Raw genomic sequence first — 15000 nt, forward strand, 5'->3', positions numbered from 1 at the left:
GCCACAAAGTAAAAATGCAACATTGATATCAGCCGCCACTGGTTCCTTTTAGTGGTTCAGTCTGGTCTTTGACAGTGTGCCGGGAAGCTTTATAAAACCAACAGTCTATAAAGCCATCGATAAAATTGTCAAGTTACTGAAAGAGGTTGATGGTAACCTGAAAATCGAAGAGTGGTCATTTTTTGCTAACAAGCCCGGAGAAATCCCGAGCCAAAGAAATGACTTTGACTGTGGTGTTTTTGCATGCATGTATGCTAGAAGTCTTGTTGGCACAAGCCCTATGATTTTTCCCAACAGTCAGAGCATCTCTGATGTAAGATGCTACATGATCCTTGAACTGCACAGAAATTCATTATTACCAATCCCTCCTAATGGCTTGAAAGTAGATGATTATTATGCAGTTGACTATGTTAGCTGTTTCTTCTTTGGCAGGGTTATTCAAATTCAGGGTCAGTTTGCACAGTTCAAATTTCTGCACAGGGTTAGGCTTGGTGCTGATGCAGGTGAAATATTCAATTGGCCAACAAGGGATGATGTGGCTGATGTTCATGTCAGCTGTGTTTTCTATGGACCCATTCATTTGATTGGCAACAGTCCATTTAAGATTATGGAGATGAGCAAGTTAAAAAAGTGTTCCGTTATATCCAGAGGTACTGATTTTCTTTTGAAGGGTTGTTTTCTGTTAATGTTGAAAATACTCAAGGAACAGTGGTCATGATTGAACTTATGAACTCACAGTCAGGTTTTTCTGATCACATATTATCTTAAGGTGTTTTTGTGCCAATTAATCTTAACAAGGTTACATGTATGCATTACTAATGCATGATTTTGAATTTTTATCACAGTACTGTTTCTGACACAGTGCAAATATTGTGCAAAATGTTGAAAAACTTCAGTTATTTGAAAGCAAATGTGAAACTGTTGTATAAACATTAAAGTGTGGATGTTATCACTCGCTTTAAACGTCTTGCTTATGATCTTCTGAAAATTGGACAAATTTTCCACTCTGCAACAGTAGATGCTGTTTTCAAATCCTACCTCATTGAGAAAACCGTAACTATTTAAGTTTCCTCTTGTGATCTTTTCAATTAATATAAATTGGGAAAAAGCATCAGCCTACTAGACTCTAGATAATATTTCAGAATTCAGAGAATCTGCTAATAAAACTAAAAACAAACAAAACACCAAGTTTTCTGTTCCCCTCTGCAACGGCCATATTTTTAAGCTCTATGATCTAACAAATGCATTTTGGAGAAAAGCAGGACAGCAGCAAGTAAAGCTTTGTAGATGATCTTAAGCCTCAATAGGTTATGAGAAGTAAAGGACAAATTCTTATTTAAACTATAACAAGATCTTCGCCTCTAAATTTCCCCTCCACAACAGACGGAATACTGTGGAATGACCTAATTGCAATATTTTTGGGCTTATAGACACTGTGGCCGTATTCGCTAAAGAAGCCGGATTTTTTCAGATTTAGGGTGTTCTTCCGGGCAAATTCTCTCTAAACAAAGTCGGTGACCCCCCATTTTTTTTACATTTCTGACATCACTAACTCATCATCTTTCAATGGTAAGATTTGCAGAAAAAAATCAATGTTAGAAAATGTTCGCACAAACGTCCTTAATGGATTTTACACTGTCCAACATCAGATGATTTTACACTCGTCAACTAGGGGCACCCTATGACTACATACGAACTTATTGCACCATCACTTACAGCTGGTGTGAGATCTCCAATTGCACCATCAGTCGTAGCCGTTGCGAAATCTCCAATGACATAATGGTCTTAATTAATCTGGAACTTTTTTCAGGATATGTATGGGTACGAACCATACGATATATTTTCTTATATTCCTTATTTCCAGAGATTTCAAAGTTTACATGAGTAAATGGATAGCAAAGTAGTCACACGAGTCACATAATTCAAGAATTACGTTATCCATGGCTATCTTTAATACGGTGGTATGAGATATGTCCAGGTTTGACTCTAATTAGATGCACGCGGATTTTAATAAGCATCACGAAGTGTCCCCTTGCTCTTCTAGCCAACTTCAACATCACTTGTGTCTCAGAATAAAGACAATTTATGTCACAAAGTGTCCCCCAAATGCTGCTCTTTAAGTGAAGCTTAACTGCTGCATTTACCCAAAGCTAAAAATAACGCCTACATTTACCCTTACCTTATTGTTGAAAATAGGTAGCAAATGCTTAGACTTAAAGGGACACGTTGTGTTGGATGTCAAAATTGGGCGTGCATCTACTGTAATTAGGGTCAAACCTGGACATAAGTGGGTGGTACTGGTAGTACTTGCCGGTACTGACCTGTTCTTAGCTTGGCTTGCAAATAGTTAATTCCCCCCACACCCGATCTCTGAACTCGCTTTAAAAATTCATTTTAGACATGTGGTCAATGCATTTCAACAGTTGGGCTATTCCAGACTCTCACATCGTTTCATGATAATAATTCATTTTGCTTGTTTATAACCGGAGTATTGCACAGAGAAATTACCTCTTGATGATGATCTAGTGTTACAGGTGTGAATATTTGATTGGAAATTAAATACATTATTTATTTGGGGTGGAGATATATTAATGCATTTAAATACAACTGATTTGATGAAAAAGATCTAAAGGTAGTAGTAGTACATGTAGATTGGAGGAGATGAAAAAAGAAGGTATTGCGTGAGATTTATAGTCACCAAAAAACATAAGGCGGAGGGCCTACTTCTGCAGGCCTAAAATTTTGACTCTGTATATTTTCCAGCACTCAGCCCCACGTGGCTATTCTAAAAGATAGATAGGGTTGGATAAGCGATCTACATGTTTGATGTAGGGTATGCAAGGGTACGAAGTGTCATAATCTAGAAATGATACCAACTGACATGCTTATTTTCGATGCCATGTGAGAAATACCGTATGATGTTTCCAAGAAAGGTTCTCATCAATAAGCAAGGCTGCTGCCTAAGAAAATTTTAAAGGGGCCCTCAGAGCTAAACGCTGATAACTTAGGAGCCCAACATATGAAGTGAAAGGTGTTGCTGTGAAAAATTAAGGAGCCCAGAGCTATTTTTTGGGAGCCCCAGGCTACCGGGCTCCTGTTAGGCAACAGCCTTGATAAGCACACCCAGATATTTGAAAAAGAAACGTATGAATTCCTTCAAGGTGGTCAAAAACTTTCAAATTGACTTGGTAAGGTAGTTTTTTCTGCATTGAAAATTTGATTTTTTTCAATATTTAGAGAAACATTGTTTGCTATTAGCCAAGTGTAAACTTTCGGAAGCTCATTATTTACTGTGGACTCAAGCCAAGGCTGCTGCCTAAGGAAACTTTCTGGGAGCCCTTTGGGCTTCTAACATTAAAAGTTAGTAGCCAGAGTCATTTTTTCACGAGCCCAGAATTAATTAATTAACCCAGTGCCCACCACCTGACATCACGCTACCAGGAGGTAACACAACGAGCACCTTCAGCAATATTGAACACACTTACAAGTTAATCCATTGACTCCCAGGGGTTCCCCATTGACGAGTAAAATCGTCTGGCGTTAGACAGAGTAATTTACTAAGTCTGGCCGGTTTCGGCCGGTTTGGAGAGCCGTTTATTTGTGGAATTTGCTTAGCTGCCATTCACTCCAACCATATTGCTTTTTTCATTGTTCAATCTCCACTTGGGATCAAATTTACAACAAAGTGAGGATGAATCCCCTTGTGATAAGTTAGGCACCCATTCGGGCCACTTGTTCAGAAATTTGGTTGCCTGCGCTCGCAAAAAATGCGCCCCAGGCGACCATTAGGCAGAACCCTTGCAAGCGATTAGAGGTTTTAATCTGCATATATACAAAATTTGTGTCATCAAATCTTCTGTGTACAGCTATTACAAATATCATTTACATAAAGATAAGGAAGAGCAGCAGTCCTAGAACCAATCCTTGTGGGACTCCTGATAGTGTAAGTAGTATTTCCTTACTAGATGTATTTCTGGGCCCAATTTCAGTAATTTGTTTACGTCCTATAAGATACCGGGTATTAGCCAAACCAATCATTTGTCACATGTCCCATAATGACTCTGCAGTACAAGTATCGAGTGGTTTATGGTGTTGAATGCCATCTCTAGATCAATAAATGTACTGCACGTGTACAGCTTTTTATCCATATTGGTTTGGAGTTGATTAATTTAAGTGTAGCTGACCTAAAATAGCATGCTCTGTTGATCTTTTCTCACAAAATCCATACTAAAAGTTATCAAGAATATTGTATTTTTCGAGATGCGATTTCAGGCGATAATACATCACTTTTTTCGAAAATTCGATTGAAAATAGGCCTTTCCACAGTGTAACTAATCATGCGATTTCAAGTGCAATTTGGCATAAATAAGCACAAGTTATTTTTTTGACTAACCAAATTCAGGTTCATTCAATTTGTAGTGTGAAAAAATTACAACTGCTTATTTATACCAAATTACACAAGAAATCAGGTGATTACTTGACAATAAGATATACATGAAAAAACGGAGACAGAAAATCAGAACAAGTGAAAATTTTGACAGTGTGTGCTTTTATTTCCTAGGAAGTTTATTCATCTGATTGGTTGAAAAATTACTATTTGCAATATTTGCCAAATTCAAACTTTTACAACTGGGAGAGTAAAGTGCAGGTTGCAGGTCATTGTTTTACCATAACTGAAACCTTTACAAAATTCTATCCTTAGGATTAAACATTATCTAAAGCATAGTGTTTAGGCCTAATGTTAGCATTAGTGACAGCTACGTGCAGTTTACAACCTCCACTTTTATAAGACCAATAGACCATCCTCCCCAAAGTCATTCAACTGTAAACTTGGAAAAATACAGTGCAATATTTGCACTTGTGCTATAAATTTGCACCTGTGTTACATGAGAAATGCAGTCTTTTTTAGTGAATCTAAACTGAGTTATTTTTTCATGTATATTATCAGGGTAAGAGGAAAACTTCAAGACACCTGTTTAAATCAGCACACATCTTATCAGATTTGCATCCTTGGATATATCTAACTGGAAAAACTTTAATGGGAAAAATTAAAACATTGACTGACAACTGTATTGGAACCATTAATTTTGGTCTAATAACATCTAAAAATTAGCAGGTAAACTAGCCAATTACTTTATAGCTTAATTTCCAGCTGTTTTCATAACAGATTATCGTTATTGGTAGGATAATTTTTGATAATTTTAATGCTGTTTTTCATCTGTTGAAGAGACAAAGCCAGTCAAAGGTATAAAATTTATCACAACAATACAACAGGAAGTAGTATGTAAGTTGGTCATAATCTTTGGTTTGTAACAAATAGGACATTCTATTTTTTATCCACACCCCCCCTATGGAAGGCATTTTTCCGACGGGTCCCTTTTGCTCTGAAATCAGATTCCGACAGGTCCCTTTCACCTCTGAAGTTAGATTCTGACAGGCCCCTTTTACTCTGAAGCTTGATTCCGACAGGCCCGTTTTTGTATAGAACAAAGACTCCCGATTCCGACCCCCTAAACTGGAGCAGACAATCCAGATTCCGACAGCGTCCTTCTTGACATTTAAAAAAAAAATGCCTTCCATAGGGGGGTGCTGATAAAAAATGGAATGTCCCAATAAAAAAATGATCATAATTATAAGGATCGCTGAATATTTGTTAAGGGAATCAAAACGTAAGCTTACATGTGGACGTTAACAGATTTGAGCAACCGTTACTCCTTTCGCTAAAAGTCCCGTTTCCTAACGAAACATCTCGACCCTTTTTTCGGGTGTCACAATTCCCTCGGGGAGAGAGGTGGAAATTCATCAAACTCCAGAACCATTTTGCCTTTTTATTATCTTGAAAACATGTCAAAAGATAGAAGCTTAAGCTTATCGATCAACTGAAATAAGCGGATGGTAGTTTCGGTCCCGAAAAGATTTTTTAGAGGCGGGCTCCAGGATTTGAACACTGTACGTACGTTATAAATGCTAAAACTAGATTTCACTTCTTGACCACAAACTCACCTTTTTATCGCACTCAACCTTGACAAGAGCGTGTTCTTGCGAAACGTTTGGCAACTGTATTCGAATATCGCAATCAGCTTTCCTGTACAACACACAGTAAAACTTTAAATATGATATTCATGACGTAAAGCAATCTTGAATTACAAAGTAATTTCAAGGCTACTTTTTATGAAAAGTCATTTACGATTAAGGTTAAATTTAGCTTATGCCGAGAGGTAATCTTTCTTACCTTCCAAATAAGCATGTGTTGCTTCTGAGGGGAAACTGGGGTCCATCTGTTCCATTCCTCTTTATTACAACAATCTTCGCAACGATGTCACCACTCATATTGTAATCAACCTAAAAGGTGATATTTCTTCGACAAATGAAAAGGAATGTGCAAATCAAAAAGCCCCAAATAATGGAAAGCTCATAGTTGCTGTAAATGGCGCGGATGCCAACGGACCAACTGAATATTCCAACGTGCAACAATTAATTTGATTTATCGCGCCTTCACTGCTTATTGGACAATTAAAGACATGTGATATCACATGTCAACCAATCAAAAGGTAGACAGGAGAACACCGTGGGGAAGCCCTGGGGACGAACTATTACCATTGACATTTTTTATCGACGTGATTCGACCAAAATTTCCGGAAATTCTGGTACAGAATCTAATGGAACGGAATGCTTCGTAAAATTCGTGTCGAAATTTGCGGTCAACCCTGCGGAGGTTGTTCTTTTTCTCGAAAAAGTGGAAATTCCGGGAATCTCTGTTTAATCTGACGTTTCATTTCTCTTCATGCTCCCGCTGCGACTGTGGAGTAAAATGGTCTGCGTCGCAGACAGACTAAACCACCGGTTTTCGAGGTAAGTGCCCTACTGCAACTTCAAACGTGTAAGAGCATAAGAGTGTAAGCAGGGCGCCCCGGTGTAAGAGTGTAAGTCCGTGGTAACAATAGGCCCGCAGCGTGCGCATAACTCACGAACATAAACAGGTCTGTTGGAAGTGTGCTTGAGTTTCAACAAAATGAGCCCCCAAAACGGCAAGAATTTGTGACACTGAGGAATAATAAAGCAGCTGCTATTTCCAAAACCATGGAATTACCTGGTGACAAATAACCTCGTCTAGGAGAGTAAATTGTCAGTTGAGACGGAACGAGAAAATCTTGGGCAAAATCGCGACTGGCCTTAAGTTTTCAAGTAAAGCGAGAAGAACCCCCTGGGAACGTACCTTTAACGGACGAGTTCCAGAGCGAATTTAATTCTAATTTTCTGATTGGGCGGAAAGTTTTCCGCAATTGTTTTTTTTCCGCCCAATCAGGGAACCTTGTATAGTGAAGTCAGATATTGATCTCTTATATCAAGCGATAAATTCCACATCTACGGTCGCCATTTTATTTCTAACGCTCCCCTTCTCCGGCATACCCTGTGAAGAAAAATTTGGGTCGCAAAGAACCCGCAAAATACAAAATTCGACCAATTCAACCTAAAAGATTTTGACCTGTCTCGAAATCGAAAAAAATGAGGAAGAAGATCAATCGCAAGGAAGGTACTAGTCGCCTTTTAGTGCTCCGGTTCTCAAATTACCGTCGCGAATAGACCATATTCGTGTTCTCAGTATTGGACTGGAACTAGCTTGCAATGGAGGCTAATGCGGGGGAATATTCCCCCGCATTAGCCTCCATTGCAAGCTAATTCCAGTCCAATACCGAGAATACGAATATGGTCTAGGGGTAAGCCCCAGGGGGGAAGGGGGGCTACCCACGGGGCTTTGACTGTGAGGTCTGTCCCCTGGGTAGGGATTTTGATCGTACGACATATCTATCCCCAGGGTGGGGAATTTGACATGCCACTATCTTGGATAATCAGGATAATGAAGGGTCACCTCGCAGCTCTTACAAGGTCTCACCTGATTGGAGACCACCCTTGAGGTTTAACAAAAGGACAAATAACAGAAACAATGGACCCTAGGCCTAAAACAAAAGGGCCATTGTTTCTGTTACCCTAGGCCTAAAACAAAAGGGCCATTGTTTCTGTTATTTGTTCTTTTGTTAAACCTCAAGGGTGGTCTCCAATCAGGTGAGACCTTGTAGGAACTGCGAGGCTACCGATAATGAAGAGGACTTGGGAATCAACCTTGTTCCCAAGTAGCGAGGGAAGGCCCTGGGTACGAGGGCAATTTCGCCATCTTGGAAAATACCCAGAAGGCGTTAGAATGAACTTCCCACGTTCGTGAGAGGTGGCTGAACGAAAGGAGATCTAGGCCGGAGAGTGGTACATATATTCCACTCTTATTATGTGCAGCAAGGTCTAAAGGGTATTATTCTGGCCACCTTTACTCGCCCCAGGTTGGGGGCGTTTGATACTTTTGGCCAATTATGTTGTCGCGGGGGTGGGGAATTTGACTCATTCAATGATGCTAAAATCAATGTATCCTTACAACCCTGAATCAATTGAAACAGCTGGGACGCGCCGAGGCAATTTTGTTTTGATGGGTTGAAATAGTAGAATGCCAGCTGTACAACACCTTGGTTGGTCTTTCTTCGTCATACAAGTAGTGTCCTTTTTTACTTTTTTTTTGCTAGCTTGTTTTTTTGGTTGAATTTTAAAGGCCCACCGGCACGCATTGCGAGACATGGAACAATTTTCATATATGTAAATCATGCATAACAAAAACAAATGGTCGAAAAGCCTGTCGGTTGAAGGTGGGCCTTTAAGGGTTTAAATTGTTACAGCAGTTACCTTGTGAAAAAAGGTTGCAAGGTTTACTTGTACCAGTAATTAAATATGAAATACAGCTCTAATGTAAGAGTTTACATGTTTCTCTAGAGATGACGTCTGATCGAAAACTACTCCTATGTTCCTGGCCGAGACTGATGGACACACACCCACTACTATAAGATGGACGGGGTCGGTACCTACAGTAGAGCTTATGACAAACAATTCAGTTTTGTCTCTATTTAGCTTAAGTTTATTGCGGGTCATCCAGTTGTCGATCTCTCTAATACAAGATTCAACCCGGGAAACGGAACTAACCTGATCATCGGCACTCAGGGAATCATCAGCATAAAAATGAAAACCCACGTTGCATTGCAATAACCCCGAGTGGCGAGACATAAAGTAAGTCCAGTATCGGTCCCAGCACAGATCCCTGAGGCACACCGCAAGATAAGGAACGCGTAGCAGACCTAACACCCCGAATACAAAGATCTGTCGCTCAGGTATGATCTGAACCAAGCCAAAGCTGAACCACGTAAACCAAAACGATGAGCTAATCGGTTCAAAAGTATTGAGTGATCGACCGTATCAAAAGCAGCGGATGGATCCAGTAATAACAAAATAACAGCCCTGTTCCCATCAATATCAATAGCTATATCATTGAAAACTTTAACCAAAGCAGTTTCGGTGCTATGAAATTCTTTGTAAGCTGAGTGCATGATCTCATCTAAACAATTGTTGGTGACATGCTCGATCAACTGAAACGCTACCACCCTTTCAGTGAGTTTAGACAAAAACGTAAGATTTGAAATAGGACGAAAATTAGCAAAAACCTCAGAATCAAGGTGGGGCTTCTTCAGGAGAGGATTCAGCAAGCAATGCAAGTTTAAAAGATTCTGGTACCACAGCAGAGCAAATAGACTGATTAATTATCCCAGTCAGAACTGGTAGAAGCACTGAAATACATTGTTTCAGAACTGAAGCAGGGACAGGATCTAAAGGACACGACTTGATAGTTGACCTGCCAATTAGCTGCGAAATATCAGAGGACGTTACAGACCTGAAACTAGACAGTGTAAATTGATCAGAAAAGGATACATTGTCATCAAAATCCAAAATACTGTCAAATGCTTCATCAAGTGCATTGCGAATGACTGCTATCTTATCCCCGAAAAAGTCAATAAACTTATTTGCCAGATCGGTATCAGATTCACAAGTTGAAGGATAATCCACAGGCGTGTTCCTGTGGAGTAATTTACTTACTGTATTGAATGGAGTTTGCGAATTGCTACAATCCCGAATAATGCCAGAATAAAACTCCATTTTAGTAGCCTTGGTCAAATTGTTCACCTTACGGCTCTGCTCTTGGAATCTAAGACTAAATCACACTCGAGTTTTGAGGAACGCCAACGACGTTCCAAAGCTCTACGACGTCTCTTCTCAGATCGAATTACGGCGTTGTACCATGATGCGGTGGGCCGAAGTGTGATTTAGTCCGCAGAGGAGCATAAGTATCCAATAATGACTTCAATGTGTTGTTGTATTTATTAACAAAGTCAGAAAGATCAGACGTTTCAGCATCCCTCACCAAACTGGATTTCTCAAGGTCGCGACAGAACTCATGAAAGTCGATAGCACGAATCCTACGATAAGACATTGTCCGTCTTTCAGGTGGAAGCTTAGCCAGGCGCAAGGAAACATGAACAGCTAGATGATCAGAGATTAAAGGATCATGAACGAAGCACTGGCCGACAAGGTCATCATTTGCCCTCGTAATAATTAGATCAAGAGTGTAAACATATTTATGAGTTAAACAGAGTTAACTGAATAGAGTGTAATGTGAAGTGCTAGATTTCAATCCCATATGAACCATGTGAGCGTTAGCCCTACTGATGGAAATGGGCCCACACAAGGACAGAGAAAAACTCTGACCAGGGTGGGAATTGAACCCACGACCTTCGGGTTAGATCTCCGCCGCTCTACCGACTGAGCTACAAACGTAACCTTTCCTTATATTTATGAGTTGAATGGGAGACATGCTGAGTCAGATCAAACAATTCAAGTACTTGCAAGAAACGACGAGCGTCATCATCTTCTTGATCATCCACATGGAAATTAAAGTCCCTGGCGACGAGGAGAGCACTTGGAGCAAAGACAAGTCCTTTCAAGAAAGAACTAATCTCATCGAGAAATAATCCTACAGTAAAACTGTTCATACAACTAGGTGGCGGTCGATGAATAACAGCAAGCCTTAGATTGTGATTTCTCGCCGACGTGAGCTGGACATCAATGAGCTCGAAGCTCCGCACATTAACCGACGAATTAAGCTTAGCTTTGAAACATTTCTTATATACAAGTGAGACCCCACCTCCTCGGGCATAGTTCCTAGGAATCTCTTCAATCCTTCAGGGCAGATATCACGACAATAAAAGTGGTCAGAAACATAATTACAAAGCCAGGTCTCAGTAATAGCTAAAAAATCAATGTCATGTTCCACAATAATTATTATAATCCTTAACCAAAAGAGTCTTCTGACGGATTGACCGAGCGTTCAAAAGTACGAATTTGAGAGATTGTTGTTGATGATTTAAAAATAGAGAGACACGAGGAATGACAATGAGATTATTCATGTTTACTCCATTTGGACAATAGTAAGATGTGGCACGATTTGTTATTCTCACGGGAACAGCTAAACGCCTTGGTTGATTGTGGTCACTTGATTGCGAATAATTATTCAACTGAGAAAACATATCTTCCACGTCAGAATCATTTCTTCTAACAGTTGTTGTAAACCTTGATCTTGATTTTTCCCTGATCCCTGCCCGCTTGCCTCGATACTTGAATAACCCATTCGAACGAAGTGCTGAAAGGACTGACCGGTCCATTAACTTGTTGTAATTCTTTCGCAACGTTATCAGATCTTTTCTTGAGTACTGTAACTTTGGTGTTTGGCGGACATGCAAATGAAGCGCAGTGATACAATCCTGAGACAAATTGTCGATATTACTAAATATAGTTTGGTGTTCTGGAGCCAGACCGGGGCCAGGATTACAAGAAATATCCATGTACACCTTGATGTCAATAGGTGGGTCGTGGCCAGGAACAACCAAGGAGACGAGCCGTGTTTAGTGGGCTTTCCAAACGAAATTCTTGTGGAGAAGAAGGGCCTTTACTTCGTGTAGAAGTCACACATGACGTAAAACAATAGAACAAAAATCGTGAAACAATACCTAATCAGAATTCTAAATCCCTAAAGACCCCTAAAGCTCTTGTTACGTCACGTGCGTCTTCTACACGAAGTAAAAGCCAGAAGAAACCTTGTTTGGCGATGTGAAGGCGGCACGGTCGAAATCCAAGACTTGCGAAATATATAACCTTCCTTGCATTAACTGTTGCACCTTCAGGATATCTAGCGTGGATAATGGGTGCCGAAAGGAAGCTCAAACTAACCAAAAATAAAAAGGAGAGCAGAGCAAATTTAGTCGTGGCCGCCATGTTCGGCGCCTAGTAAGCTAGTAAGCTGGGTTGGGAACAGCAACACCGTTCTCGCACGGCAAGCGTGTTGGAAGGTGGATCATCAAAAGCACAATAAAAGCAAGAAACCAAACGAAAACAATAAAAGCAAGGTGACACATAACACCAACCCAGTTGGCTATGCCATGCTGATGAGGCCCAACAAGGCCGAAACAAGTGCCTTCGAACCAGGTGAAATGTTTGTGAGCATGCGTAATGCATTGGCCCCACCGGGTTGGTGTCACGGTGTCAGCCTGCTTTTGTTTTTGTTTGACGAGGTAAGAAAGGATAGCAGACAGAATTTCATTTTTTGTTAAAGCAAAACAAAACCACGAAGAAAAATAATATTTAATATTTTTGTATTTGTAGCACAAATTGTTGACTTCAAACTGTAGGTAATATAGTCTTTTTATTTCTTTGAAACATATCATCTCGCATTCCACTTTCGTCACTAGCTTTCGGGTCTCATGTCGGCGGACGACAACGCTCCCTCGTTTGTGCAATAGTCAAGCACTACTTCAGCACTGGCGGCCTCACGATTTCTATAGACATTTTATTTGATTTTCGTCATGCCCAACCTCTAGTTTTCCCCAGAACCTCAACAAAAATCTGATTAACTAACCAGCGTGCCTACTATGACATATAGGATAAACCGAAGCAGAAAATACCATAATACTCTTTGTTGTGTCCACCCAAATTTTGAATAGGATTTGTTTCCAGTTTCTCTTGGGACTTAAAATGATCCCAAGAGAATACAAAGACAATGCTTATTCAAAATTTGGGTGGACAAACAAAGAGTATTATGGTAGGCTGTGCTCTAATGAAATTTCTGGGAGCCCTTCGCCCAAGCATTTCAGCTGGGGTGCGCAGCCCTCTAAGTTGATCGCTCGAATTTATAAATTATCTATTTAATTAATTACCCGAGATCAAGAACGCAGCAAGATCTCTCTCTCTCTCTTTCAAAAACATTGCTGCTACTGCTTTGATGATCGTCGAACTCCCTAGTGCAAGAAAATCCCGGAACCCGTCAAGTTTTTCACGCCATACTTGAGAAAGATGACAAAAGTCGCGAGGCCGCCGATGTTTTTCAGGTTTAAAAATTAAAAAAAGTAAGGAATGCGGCAGGTTTATGTAATTCTGACAAAAAGTGAAATAAAGGCCGTTTGGTTCCCGTCGCGCTTTCTGTGAAAACTGCCGTAAAATAATGAGACCACGGCGGCCCAAAAGCTATCAATTTAATATAATAACACTTGCAAGCCAAAGCCGATTTAGTCGTTTAGTCGATTTAGTCCAAAGATTTATTGCTACAATGTACATTATCAATCCCCCACATTTCATAACAATAAGAAAGCCTACAAGGCAGCGATGACGCCAAAGTATATAAAGTGTTAATTTCAACAACAATTCGGTCCTTGAGTTGTCTGAATTAAAAACAAAAAACTAAAGAAAGAAGTCACATTCCTACTGGCGATCATGGGAAATATTATTAGGATCCTTTTTCCTTTTTTCAACTCACGGTCAAAACATTAAGTGACTAGGGAAAGATTCTTTTAAAACTGTTCGAACAACACGACAATCACGCCATTAAAAACACGGCCTAAATGGCCACAAATCATTCAGTATGACGGCTGTTCTTCCAAAAGCTGAAGCTACAAGTAACTCTTAGCTACCCCCATCAAAGAAAATTGCACTTAAACCTAATCGTTAAATTTTGAACACTGACAAAGTGTTCTATCTTATTACAAAAATTAATGGTAGCAAAATTAAGTCTTACTATCTTGTGTTAGGTACAATATAATTCACTTTAATATGGAAATTTGCAATAAATTTGATCAAGTCTCAACACTTGTATAAGAAAATTAATATACTGATGTTATTTTTGGGATATTCCAGGAGACCAGTTTGACAAATAAGAAGCTGATTTATCTAGGGGCTTTATAATTGCAACAATTACTACTTTGAGTAACTTCATTGAACGCTAAGTAATCTTATGAGACTGACTCCTCACAGTACGCACCAGTTCTGTAAGCACAAAGTGGGCAAAACTTTTCTTCCCCTATAATTCTCAGCTCCTGTTCCAAACTTACTTTTTCTTGTTGGCTAAATTGTCTCCTTTTAAGTGCTACTACGATTAAAAAAATCACTTACTTTTTTCTTCATATTTTGAAAGTGGCAAAATTTTGAGCTTTGATTTTTATCCAAGACTGTTTACTTTGAATGCAAGTTTTGGGTTTCACGGTCCGTGATTACTCACCTTCGAAAATGATCGATTGGACCTCAGAGGGTTGGATCAAGGGAAACGTGACGTCGTTTAATAACTAGACCTGCCACAAGTCGACCTTACGAGAATCCCAGGAAAAATGTTTTGGCGAGCGACGAAGTCGCGAGAGATCGACTTTTCTGGCTTGCAAGGTTTTCATTTGCGTTTCGCGCCAAAAAGGGGATGACGATCAGGAAACTTATTCGACGGGTAAACAAAAAAAAAAACCTAAACGAGTAAGGGAAGGCTTCGAATGGTAAAGAAAGTAAATTGATTTCACTCATGAAAGATCAGGTAGGCTTCAGGTGTAGGAGACGTGCTAGATCGGGATTAAAAGACGTGCTAGACAGGGAAAAGAAGTAGAGATACATCTTAGTGAAACTTAAGGACGTTTGCGCCCATTGCTACTGCGCCCCCTTAGAGCGCACGGAAATTCACATGCCACGTCTTGCATCGTCATGCATCGTGAACAATGAAAGGGCAGATGGCCATTGCTATAGCTTTGCTTGGATTTAACGATCTTG

The 15000-nt window shown here is 39.9% G+C and overlaps 1 protein-coding gene and 1 long non-coding RNA gene across 2 annotated transcripts in view; one reads left to right on the top strand and one right to left on the bottom strand.

Moving 5' to 3' along the window:
• The window catches only part of LOC138043286 (proliferation marker protein Ki-67-like), a 24630-nt gene extending 18161 nt beyond the window's left edge, over positions 1-6469 (bottom strand). The window contains exons 1-2 of the mRNA XM_068889479.1: positions 6233-6469; positions 6004-6085 (exon numbers count right to left, since the gene is read on the bottom strand). Coding sequence (XP_068745580.1) covers positions 6004-6085; positions 6233-6330 — 180 coding nt within the window. The 5' untranslated portion in view covers positions 6331-6469. The remainder of the gene's footprint in view (positions 1-6003; positions 6086-6232) is intronic.
• Positions 6470-6613: 144 nt separating this feature from the next.
• Positions 6614-14386, top strand: LOC138043290 (uncharacterized). The gene is made up of 2 exons (XR_011131225.1): positions 6614-6852; positions 8815-14386. It is a non-coding gene; the product is annotated as an uncharacterized lncRNA (long non-coding RNA).
• Positions 14387-15000: the final 614 nt, after the last annotated feature.

This window comes from Montipora capricornis, chromosome 3, assembly GCF_036669925.1.
Source record: "Montipora capricornis isolate CH-2021 chromosome 3, ASM3666992v2, whole genome shotgun sequence".
Classification (NCBI taxonomy): Eukaryota; Metazoa; Cnidaria; class Anthozoa; order Scleractinia; family Acroporidae; genus Montipora; species Montipora capricornis.